This window comes from Jaculus jaculus, chromosome 6 (assembly GCF_020740685.1).
Source record: "Jaculus jaculus isolate mJacJac1 chromosome 6, mJacJac1.mat.Y.cur, whole genome shotgun sequence".
NCBI lineage: Eukaryota > Metazoa > Chordata > Mammalia > Rodentia > Dipodidae > Jaculus > Jaculus jaculus.
Genome location: NC_059107.1, coordinates 159,987,071 through 159,999,277, shown reverse-complemented (window position 1 = coordinate 159,999,277; position 12,207 = coordinate 159,987,071). Strand labels below are relative to the sequence as shown.

At 48.7% G+C, this 12,207-nt stretch overlaps 1 protein-coding gene across 4 annotated transcripts in view; it reads left to right on the top strand.

Annotated features, from left to right (window-relative positions):
- The window catches only part of Arfgap3 (ADP ribosylation factor GTPase activating protein 3), a 58,765-nt gene that overhangs the window by 34,235 nt on the left and 12,323 nt on the right, over positions 1–12,207 (top strand). The window contains exons 8-12 of one of the 4 annotated variants that reach the window (XM_045152111.1): positions 731–777; positions 2,900–3,042; positions 6,226–6,354; positions 7,690–7,809; positions 11,518–11,652. In XM_045152111.1, coding sequence (XP_045008046.1) covers positions 731–777; positions 2,900–3,042; positions 6,226–6,354; positions 7,690–7,809; positions 11,518–11,652 — 574 coding nt within the window. Of the gene's footprint in view, positions 1–730; positions 778–2,899; positions 3,043–6,222; positions 6,355–7,689; positions 7,810–11,517; positions 11,653–12,207 lie in introns of all 4 variants that reach the window. The other 3 variants (XM_045152112.1, XM_045152110.1, XM_045152113.1) reach the window with 3 other exon arrangements.

Below are 12,207 nucleotides of genomic sequence, written 5' to 3'. Positions count from 1 at the left end.
TGCGGGATGATGCCAAGTTTTTGCTGTGACCCCCTCCCCTCAGCAACCTTCCCATTAGAGCAAGTGACATAGACTGCAGATACCAGTCCTGAACCAGAGCCCACGCCAGGCTGGAGAGGCCTGGAGCAGGAGGCATGCAGAGGCCGTGGACAGCAGAAGGTGGGAGGGAGTAACTCAGGCATCCACAGAGAGAACAGGAGCAGGAGAGGCCTGCTCTGAGCAGGACTGTGGGTGCCTGGCCCTGCTCCTGTCAGTCTGCGCCGCCAGAGAAGGGCTGGTACAAGGGCCACACTCCACAAAGCATTCTTTCTTAGAACTCCTGAGTGCCAAGGTGGCCTCTTCTTGCCTGGGTGGCAGCCACATCTTGGGAGTTTTGGACAAATAAAGTTGAGTTCGAGAGTTTGATATTTTTTTGTGTGTGTGTATGTATGTATATGTGTGTGTGTGTATACGTATGTATGTATGTATGTGTGTATATATATATATATATAAAACAGGTCAGGGTCTGTTTCTGGTGTTCAAGGCAGATTTTTACCTGGGGATGTCAAAGACCAGGCTGAGCTCTGCTCTCCTAGAGTATACCCATGGACTTGATTGACCTAGATGACAGACTAATGAGGAAAATGTTGTTGTCTTTAGGAACATCTTGGAGTTGTTTGAAGAGTACACTAAAATAGAGAATCTATGAAATTTCCTCTAGTCTGACTTTTTAATTTTTATTTTTTGACAGAGGTTTCATCCATTATAAAAAAGAAACCAAATCAAGCTAAAAAAGGAGTGAGTATTATCTTATAAAGTATGTGGTACTCTGGCCTAAAAACTAGAGCCATTCTTTTTTGTTTTGTTCTGCTTTGTTTTGTATGTCCTCTCCCTCCCCCCCCCCCCCGAGGTAGGGTCTCACTGTAGTTCCAAGCTAACCTCGAACTCACAGTAATCCTCCTACCCCTGCTTCTCCAGTGCTGGCATTGAAGGTATGCACCACCATGCCCAGCTACAGTCATTCTTTCTAAGTATTTTTAAATTTATTTTAATTTATTTATTTATTAGAGAGAGAGAATGAGTGCACCAGGGCCTCTAGCCACTGCAAACAAACTCCAGATGCATGCACCACCATGTGCATCTGATTTATGTGGGTTCTGGGGAATCAAACCTAGACCCAAAAGCTGGGTGTGGTGGCACATGCCTTTAATCCCAGCTTTCGGAAGTCAGAGGTAGGAGGATCGCTGTGAGTTTGAGGCCACCCTAAGAATACATAGTGAATTCCAGGTCGGCCTGGGCTAGAATGAGACCCTACCTCAAAAAAAAAAAAAAAAAAAATGATGATGGAGAATGAAATTTCAAAGGGGAAAGTGCAGGGGGGGGGAGGGTATTACCATGGGATATTTTTTATAATCATGGAAAATGTTAATAAAAATTGTGAAAAGAAAAAAAAAATAAAATTAATTTGAATAAATAAAAAATAACCCTGGATCCTTAGCCTTCGCAGGCAAGTGCCTTAACCGCTAAGCTATCTCTTCAGCCCTAGAGCCATTCTGTCTTTGAGTTGTTTTTTTGTTTTGTTGTTGTTTTGAGGTAGGGTCTCACTGTAGATCAGGCTGACCTGGATTTCACTGTGTAGTCTCAGGCTGGCTTCAAACTCACCGTGATCCTCCTACCTCTGTCTCCCAAGTACTAGGATTAAAGACATGCACCACCATGCCCTGCTTGTCTTTGAGGGTTTTAAAAATTATTATTCATTATTTATACATATTTGTTGCATATGGGTCTGTATTCCATAAGGATATGTTTATACAGGTATGCATGCACTTTGAGGACTGTGGTGGTTTCAGTCAGATGACCCGCCATAAACTCATGTCTTGAATGCTAGGTCCTCAGCTGATGGCAGTTTGGGATGTGGAACCTTGTTGGAGGAAGTGTGTTGTTGAGGGCAGGCTTATGAGTGATGTAGCTAGTCACCAGGGATTGGCTCAACTCTCCTGTTGCTCTTTTCCACCTGCTGGAGCAGAAGTGATGTCCAGCCTCGGCTCTGCCATACCTTCACTGAGACTGTAAGCCAGAATAAATGCTTCCTCTCAGCAACTGCTACTGGCCAGGTTCTTTGTCCCAGAAATGATAAGGTACTTGACTACAGAAAGTCGAAGCCTAGTCCTCATAGAGAGCTTTGCATTTCAGGGGCACATCATAGCGCCATTCCCAAGGGCAGGGTTGGAGCACGAGCCCTGGCTTCACTCTCAACCGTGTGATCTTGGCTGACTAGCTTGCCTCTCGTGAACCCCACTGAATGTCCTCACCTATGATCTAGGTGATAAGAGTGCTAGCCTCACAGAGTAGTGAGGACACCACAGGAGAACCAACAGAGTGCTTGTCACAGGGCTGGTAGGTCACACACCCCAGGATGTGTTAGCTGTATTTACAAGTTTTCAACAACCTAGGTAGAATGTAATCTTATATAAATATTTTGTTATTTGGGCTGGAAAGATTGCTCAGTGGTTAAGACTCTTGCCTGCAAAGCCTAAGGACCTGGGTTCTAATAGCCAGTACCCATGTAAAGCCACATGGTCAAAGTAGTACATGCATCTGGAGTTTGTTTGCAGTGGCTAGAGCCCCTGGCATGCCCATTCTTTCTCTTTGTCTGCCCCTTTCCCTCTCTCTTGCTCTCTCTCTCTTAAATAAATAAATAATATTTGGTTATTTAATTAAAAGAAGAGAGAGAATGAGAGAATATGGGCACACCAGAGGTTCTTGCCACTGCAGATGAACACCAGATGCATGCACCACTTTGTGTTTCTGGCTTTATGTGGTTACTGGGGAATTGAATCCTGGACTGGCATATTTTGCAAGCAAGTACCTTTCACTGGGCCATTTCCCCAGCCCAAATGTAATCCTTTATGTGTTCTAGCTTGGTGCCAAAAAAGGAAGCTTGGGCGCCCAGAAACTGACGAATGCGTGCTTCACTGAAATCGAAAAGCAAGCTCATGCGGTGGACAAGAGAAAGGAGCAGGAAGACATGCTGGCTAGAGCAGCGCCTGAAGAGGACTCCATGTGAGTGCAGTTTCTGCGTGTCAGGGGCCTGTGGAGGCCGACCACAGAGCGGGATTCGCTCCCCGGGTGCCACTGGTCGGCAGGTGTGTGTGGAGGGCAGTGCAGAGTGTAGTTTGAAGAAATTTGTATCTGGGCATGGCAGTGCACGCCTTTAATCCCAGCACTTGTGTGACAGAGGTAGGAGGATCTCTGTGAGCTCGAGGACACCCTGAGACTACATAGTGAATTCCAGGTTAGCCTGGGTTAAAGTGAGACTCTACCTCGAACAACCAAAAAAAAAAGAAAAGAAAAAAAATTGCATCATGCTGCCATGCAGGTTGGAAGGAACAGGACTGTGGGCCTGAGCTGGGAAGGCAGGAGACGGCGTATAGGGCTGCACAGAGGGGTCGTTAGATCAGAGAGACACTCAGTGTCAGCAGTATAGGGAGATGCCACTTCTTAACCATGAAGGCAGCTGTAGCAAAAAAGACAGGCACAGGGTCAGCTTAGCATGTGTGAGGGTCAGAGGTCAATTCCCAGTACTAAAAAACGAGGCCTGAATGGATGTTGGTGAGATGTGGAACCACCATAACCTTGTTGGTAGCAGTGGGAGACCACTTGATGGTCCTCAGAGAGTTCCACAGAGGGCCGGGCTATAGCTCAGCCCTAGATAGGTGCTTAGCGTACGTGATGTCCTGTTTCAAAAGCAAGCGTGTGCGCATGCACACAAAGAGTGAGTGTGAAGTGAGCAGATGATGCAGCAGTTGCACTCCTCAGTGTGCTCCAAGAACTGAAGACACTCATACCCTTGAAAGAGAGCACATGGGCGTTCACAGAGCAAGAGTAGAAAGATGCCAGACGTCCCCTGATGGGCACATACAGGAAGTGTGGCACATGCACAGTGCTGCGCACAGTGATCCTGACACTGGCCCGGGGATAAACGTTGACAGTGTGTGCCCACCATGCAGGGCAAGATTCTCTCGTCTGCAGTGCCCACAGCAGGCAGATCCTGGAGGCAAGGAGGAAGGTGGGTGGTGCTTTGAACCAGAAAAGAAAGGCAGCTTGGAGCCGCATTGCTATGTGGACTCATATGTTTGGTGTCTTCGTTTCATGTGGAGTTCATGTGCATTGGTGTAGCTGGAATTACTGCGCACTGTGTAGTGAGGAAGTGAACACTCCCGCTTGTGAGGACGTTTTGAGGAGCACCTAGTTAATGTTCATGAATGGCCTTTCACTGGTGCCCGCCACATAAGCGCTCATCCAGCCTGACTCCTGGGAGCAGGATTTACCGAGGGAACCCACTCCTTTAGAAGTGTCATTTGTCTGTTTAGCCGTCAGCACCCAGGGGGCAGCACTGACCCGTGTTGACGTGCCCTCTGCACAGACTTGCCTTAGCTGGGTTTCTAACCTGCAAAAGGCAGGCTGACTTTGCTGCTTGGAAGTAGGCTCTGTCCACAGTGCTGCTGCTGAGATGAAATGAGAAGCCGGGCGGGGATGGGGTGCGCGTTGGGCAGTTCCCTCCTGCACTTGGGTGGCTGGAGAAGCCAGAGGAACAGGGAGATTAGCAGGTCCTTGTATTGGAGTGTCTGGCTCATCATAAAAGCAAATGCTGGGGGGAGTGGGGCTTATGGATTGACTTGGGATCCCACTTAGATTACTTTCTTGGCTCTGTTCAGTACCCACACCGTCTGTACACACCAAGAGAAAGTGGGGGTGTCATTCTATGAGTTAATGATTTTAATGGCTATGAGCAGTTCAGTAAACTGTGGAGAGCAGTGTCATTTCTTGCATCATCGGACTGAGACACCAAGTGGCATGGGCAGTGCCCTGATGCTGGACTTCTGCCAGGTTGTCACCTGGCCCCCTGGCTGGGCACGAGCACAGGTGATGGAGAAGGCCGAGCTTTCAGAGCTGCGTGGCTGGCTCCCCTTAAGTCCCACGGCCCAGCCTTGAGTCAGGCCCAGGAGGGGCCCGGGCCTTGGAGAGGGGCCCCTGTTGATGGCGCAGCGCAGACGGCGCAGCCTTGCTTCCTGCAGGACCCAGGCCTGTGAGCAGGGCCAGAAGTCCCAGAAGGACCATCCATGCTCTTTTCCAGTAAAACCTTCTTGTTCCTGTCCATCGATCTCCTGAAGACTCGGTCATTCCAGTTTGATAATTAGTGATTTTAATGACGTTTAGTGTTTCTTCATTGATTTGCTAAGGAACAAAATAGTCTTAACGGACTCTATAGTGATACTGTTAAAGAAAAATAGGTGCCTGCCAGATTAAAGCCAGCCAAAGAAATGCCACTTTTCACATTGACAGAGGAGACAGCACAAATAACTTAGCTGTTCCCTGGTCATGAATTCTGCCACTACACAGACACATAGTTAATTCTTACAGTGCCTCTCTGATGAGGCACTCATGCTATTTTACATGACTCTGTAAAACAGATTGTAATTTAGAAAAACTTAAAAAGTGAGTTTATCACTTTTTAGGGCCTGCAGTTTGTTGCTATTTTACTAATAGGTTACAATCTCACTGTTACTGCTAGTAGAGCCAGAGCTTTCTTTATGAAACACAGATTCATTGCAGTTCTAGAAGCCTGAGTGCAGGAATGATGTTTTGAACATCTGATCCTGGTGGTCCATTGTGGCAGATACTTGGTAAGTAGAGGATGAGCACATGGCTGGCTGTGCTTAGAAAGCCCAGGCTGTGGCTTGATGGGCCTTGTCAGATGTTCGCAGAAGCCTGATTGCATAAAAAGACACTACAGGAAGAATCCCTGTATAGGTAACCCTGCTTAATGCATCTATTGAAGATGTCATATATGCAGGGTTTATATGCATACATGCATGCGTGTGTGTGTGTGTGATTTTAATCTTGAGTCACAGAATACTAGTGGAATTAACCTCATTCTCTAAAACGTTCTGGGGAATTGTAACCAAATGCCAGTCCAAGGGAGAGTCCTGCCTCTGCTGTCTGCAGGAAAAGAACTGAGGTATGTACAATGGAAGCAAACAGTCATAGGGCATAAGCTCAAAGAGCGATCTCCCAACCCATTGTCCATGAGCATGTACTTGAGGAAGACCTGTGGAAGGACGTGCCAGCTGCCTTCATAACTGTTCCCAACAGAAACGCATGCGCTCGAGGCTGCGCTACATGGAAATGTAACGCTGAGCATGGGTTAACGCTACACTCAGGACAATTTGGTTTTCCCAGCAGAGTCTCATCATTACGACTAGCCTATAAGGATCTTGAAATTCAGATGAAGAAAGATGAAAAGCTGAAGCTGACTGGCCAAAAAAAAGTGGAAGCAGAGAGACTTGGCATGGGGTTCGGAAGCTGCAGGAGGTATGTGCCACCCTGGTCTGGTCTCATAGGTTTGAGAGAGTGACAGGAGGTGTGTGCCACCCTGGTCTGGAGGGTTTGAGCGAGTGACAGGAGGTTGTGCCACCCTGGTCTGGTGGGTTTGAGAGAGTGACAGGAGGTTGTGCCACCCTGGTCTGGTGGGTTTGAGAGAGTGACAGGAGGTTGTACCACCCTGGTCTGGAGGGTTTGAGAGAGTGACAGGAGGTTGTGCCACCCTGGTCTGGAGGGTTTGAGAGAGTGACAGGAGGTTGTGCCACCCTGGTCTGGTGGGTTTGAGAGAGTGACAGGAAGTGTGTGCCACCCTGGTCTGGAGGGTTTGAGAGAGTGACAGGAGGTTGTGCCACCCTGTTCTGGAGGGTTTGAGAGAGTGACAGGAGGTTGTGCCACCCTGGTCTGGTGGGTTTGAGAGAGTGACAGGAAGTGTGTGCCACCCTGGTCTGGAGGGTTTGAGAGAGTGACAGGAGGTTGTGCCACCCTGGTCTGGTGGGTTTGAGAGAGTGACAGGAAGTGTGTGCCACCCTGGTCTGAAGGGGTTGAGAGAGTGACAGGAAGTGTGTGCCACCCTGGTCTGGTGGGTTTGAGAGAGTGACAGGAGGTTGTGCCACCCTGGTCTGGAGGGGTTGAGAGAGTGACAGGAGGTTGTGCCACCCTGGTCTGGAGGGTTTGAGAGAGTGACAGGAGGTTGTGCCACCCTGGCCTGGTCTCATGGGTTTGAGAGAGTGACAGGAGGTTGTGCCACCCTGGCCTGGTGGGTTTGAGAGAGTACTGCACTGTGCTGATCATGACTGGAATGCCTTTGGGAGGATCCTTGCACTCTAGGGCTATTTTCTTGGCCCTCCTTCCCTTCTCAATCATTCTTGGTCACTCCAGTGCCGTGTGTGGCATGGCAGTTGGAACATGGGGTTCTTAGTGAAAGGGAACCAGGTCTGAGTCTCCAGGAAGTGCAGCACGTCCCGGGCATGTGACCATCTTCTGTGATGCTGCAGCCCTCAGAAAGGCATGGCAGCGCACGCCTTTAATCCCAGCACTCGGGAGGCAGAGGTAGGAGGATCACTATGGGTTCAATGTTAGCCTGAGCCTACATAGTGAATTCCAGGTCAGCCTGAGCTACAGTGAGACCCACCTCACAGAGAGGGGGTGGGGGGAATGAGAATGAAAGAATTCAGTTTACAGAGATGACCCTTTGTTTTCTCCATTGCTACTGATAAATTTGCCCTTATTCAAAATATGGCTGAAAATATTCATTTGTTCAGTGAGACAAAAGTCTTTAGGGACTGAGTGATGTAATTTTCCCCTATTTTTTCTTGTTTTCCCAAGTGGCATCTCCCATTCAGTGACTTCAGATATGCAGACCATAGAGCAGGAGTCTCCCACCCTGGCCAAACCGAGGAAGAAGTACCATGAGGACGACGAGTCCTACTTCATGTCCAGCTCAAGGTAAGCTGTGGAAAATCATCATCAAAGTGTCCTTCGGAAAAGCAGTGACTGCTGTGGATGCATTAGTTGACTTGCCTGGTGACCTAGAGCAAATTAGTGTCATCACTCTTCGGAAAGCTGCGGCTGATGCCAAGGGTGTGATTGGAACAGTAATTGGGGAAACGCTGTAACTGAACAGTGTTTGCTAATATGAAGATGTTGCTAATACAATCACCAACTAGGAGCTAAAATTAGAGGTTGGAGGAATGTGTTTATGTGCACTGGGAAAGTTGAGAGTGGCAGATTCCTGCTGCCAAGGTTGGAGCTGGCATAGAGCTCCCACAGGTTCCGTGGTGTCAGAACACCAGCTTCAGGAAGCCCCGCCTGTGGGGTGAGTGTTAACCAAACACTGTTCACTCACGTGTTTATGAGTGGAGGTCACGGCTGCAAGCTGAGGGGATCCCACGGTACCACCCGGCTGTCTTCTGTGCCCACTGTGTGCTGGGGCAAAGTACCTAGCTGGGGCAAAGGCTGACCATGGTAGGCCCGGGGGACAGATTTCATCCTGCATCCACTCAGCTTCTCAGCATCCCCAGAACCCGACTCTCAGATGCTGGCGGAACCTGGCTGTCCCTGCTGTGGGTGTGCAGGCACAACTGCAGAGCATAGGGTCAGCATGTAGTTGTGGGAGCCAGGAAGCCTGGGTTTGAATTCTGCCACTGTTATGTGACCTTGGGCAAGTTATTATACCTGTCTTGCTGTGGCTTCCCCATCTATAAATTCCAAGGGATCCTGGTGGTGCCTACTATGCAGGGTCTATAAGGGACAGATGAGGGACTCCGAATGTTTTACCAAAAAAAAAAAAAAAAAAAAAACAGGACTGGAGGTATGGCTTAGTGGTTAAGGCATTTGCCTGAAAAGCCAAAGGACCCAGGTTCAATTCCCCAGGACCCATGTAAGCCAGATGCACAAGGTGGCACATGCATCAGGAGTTTGTTGGCAGGCCCTGGTCTGCCCATTCTGTCTGTCTCTTTCTCTCTTTCTCCCACAAATAAGAAATAAAATTGTTTAAAAAAATTCAGCTGGGGGTGGTGGTGCACCCCTTCAATTCTGGCACTTAGGAGGCAAAGGTAGGAGGATTGCTATGAGTTTGAGGCCACCCTGAGACTATATAGTGAATTCCAGGTCAGCCTGGGCTAGAATGAGACCCTAACCCCCAAAACCAAAACAAAACAGCAACAACTCCCCAGCATCTTCGTGTTTCCATGTCAGTGCAGTTAGGGACTACGTGGTTTCTTATTTGCCCCATCTATAACTGTGTCCTCCGCAGGCCTCAGTTTACTCAAGGGTTGTGTGTTGACCACACATGCCCTGTAAGAGCATCTTACACAGAATAAGCTGAAACTGACCACTCGGTAAGTCTGGAAGCTGCACGTCAGGTCACTTCGGATATAGGTAGAAATAAGGGTGGATGGGGCCTGAGGACATCTGCCAGCAAATGGTGCTTTGATATAGACGAGAAACACCCTGATGCTGCGTGGCTGGTGAAGGCAGGTTGTGGGAGGACAGACATGGTCCTCTACTCCTTATTTGGTGACCACTATTGGCAGAGCAGGGTATAATTAGACACTTAGGCACCCAAGGTGAAATGAACACGGACAACCCGAAAGCCAGCATACCAGCGCCACAAAGAGCCCTGCCTGCCCAGCTTCTTCATCAGCCACTGGACCTGCACGCTATGAATTATGGAAGAGTACGGTTTCTATTAGAAATCAGATGATCCACTTCCTTGCATTTTATTTTTTATTGTGTTCCATTATTTCTAGAGTATAAATTATGCAATTATATATTGAGCTCAGAATAATAAAATTGGAACAGTTTGCTGAGGCCCATAAAATGGGCATGGATCACACCACTGTCTGACAGTGGGCCAGTGTGCTGTCAGGGGCTCTTATCAAGGTCTGGAAGGACTATGTTCAGGGTACAGGGAAGATGCAGTGGAATGCCACAGAGAAAAAGCCAGGCATGGTGGCGCACACCTTTAATTCCAGCACTTGGGAGGCAGAGTTAGGAGGACTGCCGTGAATTCAAGGCCACCCTGACACTCCATAGTAAATTCCAGGTCAGCCTGGGCTATAGCAAGACCCTACCTCAAAAAAAAAAAAAAAAAGTGGCCTAATTAGAAAAAGCTCATGGTGACTGGGATCTAGAAGAAACCTGTGATGTCGGAAAGGTTAGTGAGAGGGAAGGGCCATCTGAGTCCCCACAGAGATGGGACAGATGGCCACCGCCCAAGCAGTCTGCTGGCCCTGTCCCTCCAGGGCAGCATAGGCCTGGGTGGAACCTGAGTTTTCTCTGGGAGGTGCTGGTGCCTCCTGCACTACACCACAGCAGAGTGTCTCGTGGGTGGCTGGTGAGTAGGGAAGACCCCCCTGTATGAACTGGTTAGGGCACCCACACAAGATGGCTTTCACTCACCTGCTGGCTTCTGCATTGCACAGCAGTTTAAAGGTGACAGAGCCCTTCGTTCCAGGCTAGAGCCTTGGCTCTTTTGAATAAGGAATGTTAGTTCCTTAGAATGATGCCAAATTGCACCATTCTATGAGCCAGAATGTCACACTTGTCAGTCCTAGAGGCTCCGTCCAACCCCACCCTGGTCTAGGGCTGTCACCCACACTGTGCTGCAGAGAACACAGTCTCCCCAGGACTGTGTGTGGCATCCAACCGCCCAGAAGAGGGAGGTCTCAGCATCCTGAGGCCACAGCAAACAGGACTCTTCCCTGAAGCCTGGAAGAGAGGGACAGCTGAGTGGTCACTGAAAAGGTTCTAGGAATGACACGCCTCGTGTCTGTTCTGTGGTTGGTCACATCTTGTTACTTGGCCATCCTTAATCTCAGCCCATGACTGAGTAGGGAAGTCTGGCCCCCACACCTAGAAGCAAGAGACTAAGGGAAATAGAGACATGATTCTAAACTACCAAGACCGAGACTGTGGTTCCTTCCCTAAAGAGTCAAGTCAACTGAACGCCTTTGATGCAGCCTGAGGATACAGAGTGAGTTCCAGGTCAGCCTGGGCTAAAGTGAGTCTGTCAATCATGAGACATGCTGAGGAGGTGGCCAAGTATTTATCTTCTAAGTGACACAATGAACTTAAACCACCACACGCAGACCCTCCTGCTAAGCCTGCCCACTTTTCTGATTTCTCATTCAGAAAGCATAAACTCTCCTTTCTCACTATTCCTTTTTTTATTCTTTCTCTTCTTTGGATGAGAAATCCTAAATATGTTTGCCCTGACACTCTAGAGTGTTTTTCATCTTTTTTCCAATAAATTTCCTTTGACTTAAAAAAAAACAGGCAGGGGTGGGCTGGGGCAGTGGCTCAGTGGTTAAGAGCACTGCCGCTTAAGCATGACCGCCTCTCAGGCCAGAGGCCACCAAGTTCAGTTCCCCATAAGCTACCTGAAATAGGTGTGGCCAGCCACTCCTGTTACCCCAGTCTTTGTGGGGGGGAAGTTCAGAGAATCACTGGAACTCATGCTGAGTTGAGAGAGATCCAGTCTCAAAGAAGTGTACAGATTAGTAAGAAAACCTCCAGCATTCTCTGGCCTGGGCACACACGCGCGTGGGGCATACGCATCTATACACACACCATATGCAAAAAAGAAACAAAGACCCCCTAAGGAAGTGAGCACCCCAGAGAGCACACTCACAGTCCGCCTCATTCTGGCAGGTTCTTTGAGGACGCAATGGAGTTAAGAGGCAGTAGTTCCTTTTCTAGCTGGGACGACAGTTCAGATTCCTACTGGAAGAAGGAGGGCGACAGAGATGCAGAAGCAGCCGTGAGAAGCACCGGCTCTTCAGACAGGTGAGTTGCAGACCCAGGGCTTGCAGTAGGGAGCCAGGTGGCTCGGAGTGTTGTAACGGGGAGCCTGGAAACCGGCCGGAGTGTTAGTCTGTGATGTTGTCTGTTTCAAGTGTATCCTGTGCTGGGTAAATAAATGGCTAAACATTGGAGGTTCACATCAGAGTCACCCGTGTGTCAGGACACATGGATAGAGGCCCCTGAGTCCACGGATTGAGGTGGCCTGGGTCACTTTCCCTATTTGAAGAACTATTTGCAAACAGTAAAAGTTGTTTTATTTTTCTTTATTAAAGAAAGTGGATAGAGGAAGAGAGAAAGAGAATGGGCACACCAGGGCCTCTAGCCACTGCAGACAAACTCCAGACACATGCTACCATGTGCATCTGACTGACCACTAAGCAATCTTTCCTTTTTTTTTTAAGACATCATCTCATGATCTCATGTAGCCCAAACTGACCTCACTGTGGAGTTGAAGCTGGCCTCAAACTCCTGGTCCTTGTACCTGCACGTGCTAGGCTACAGGTGTGTGCTGCTAGCCAAGCTCAGAGGTTTATCTTT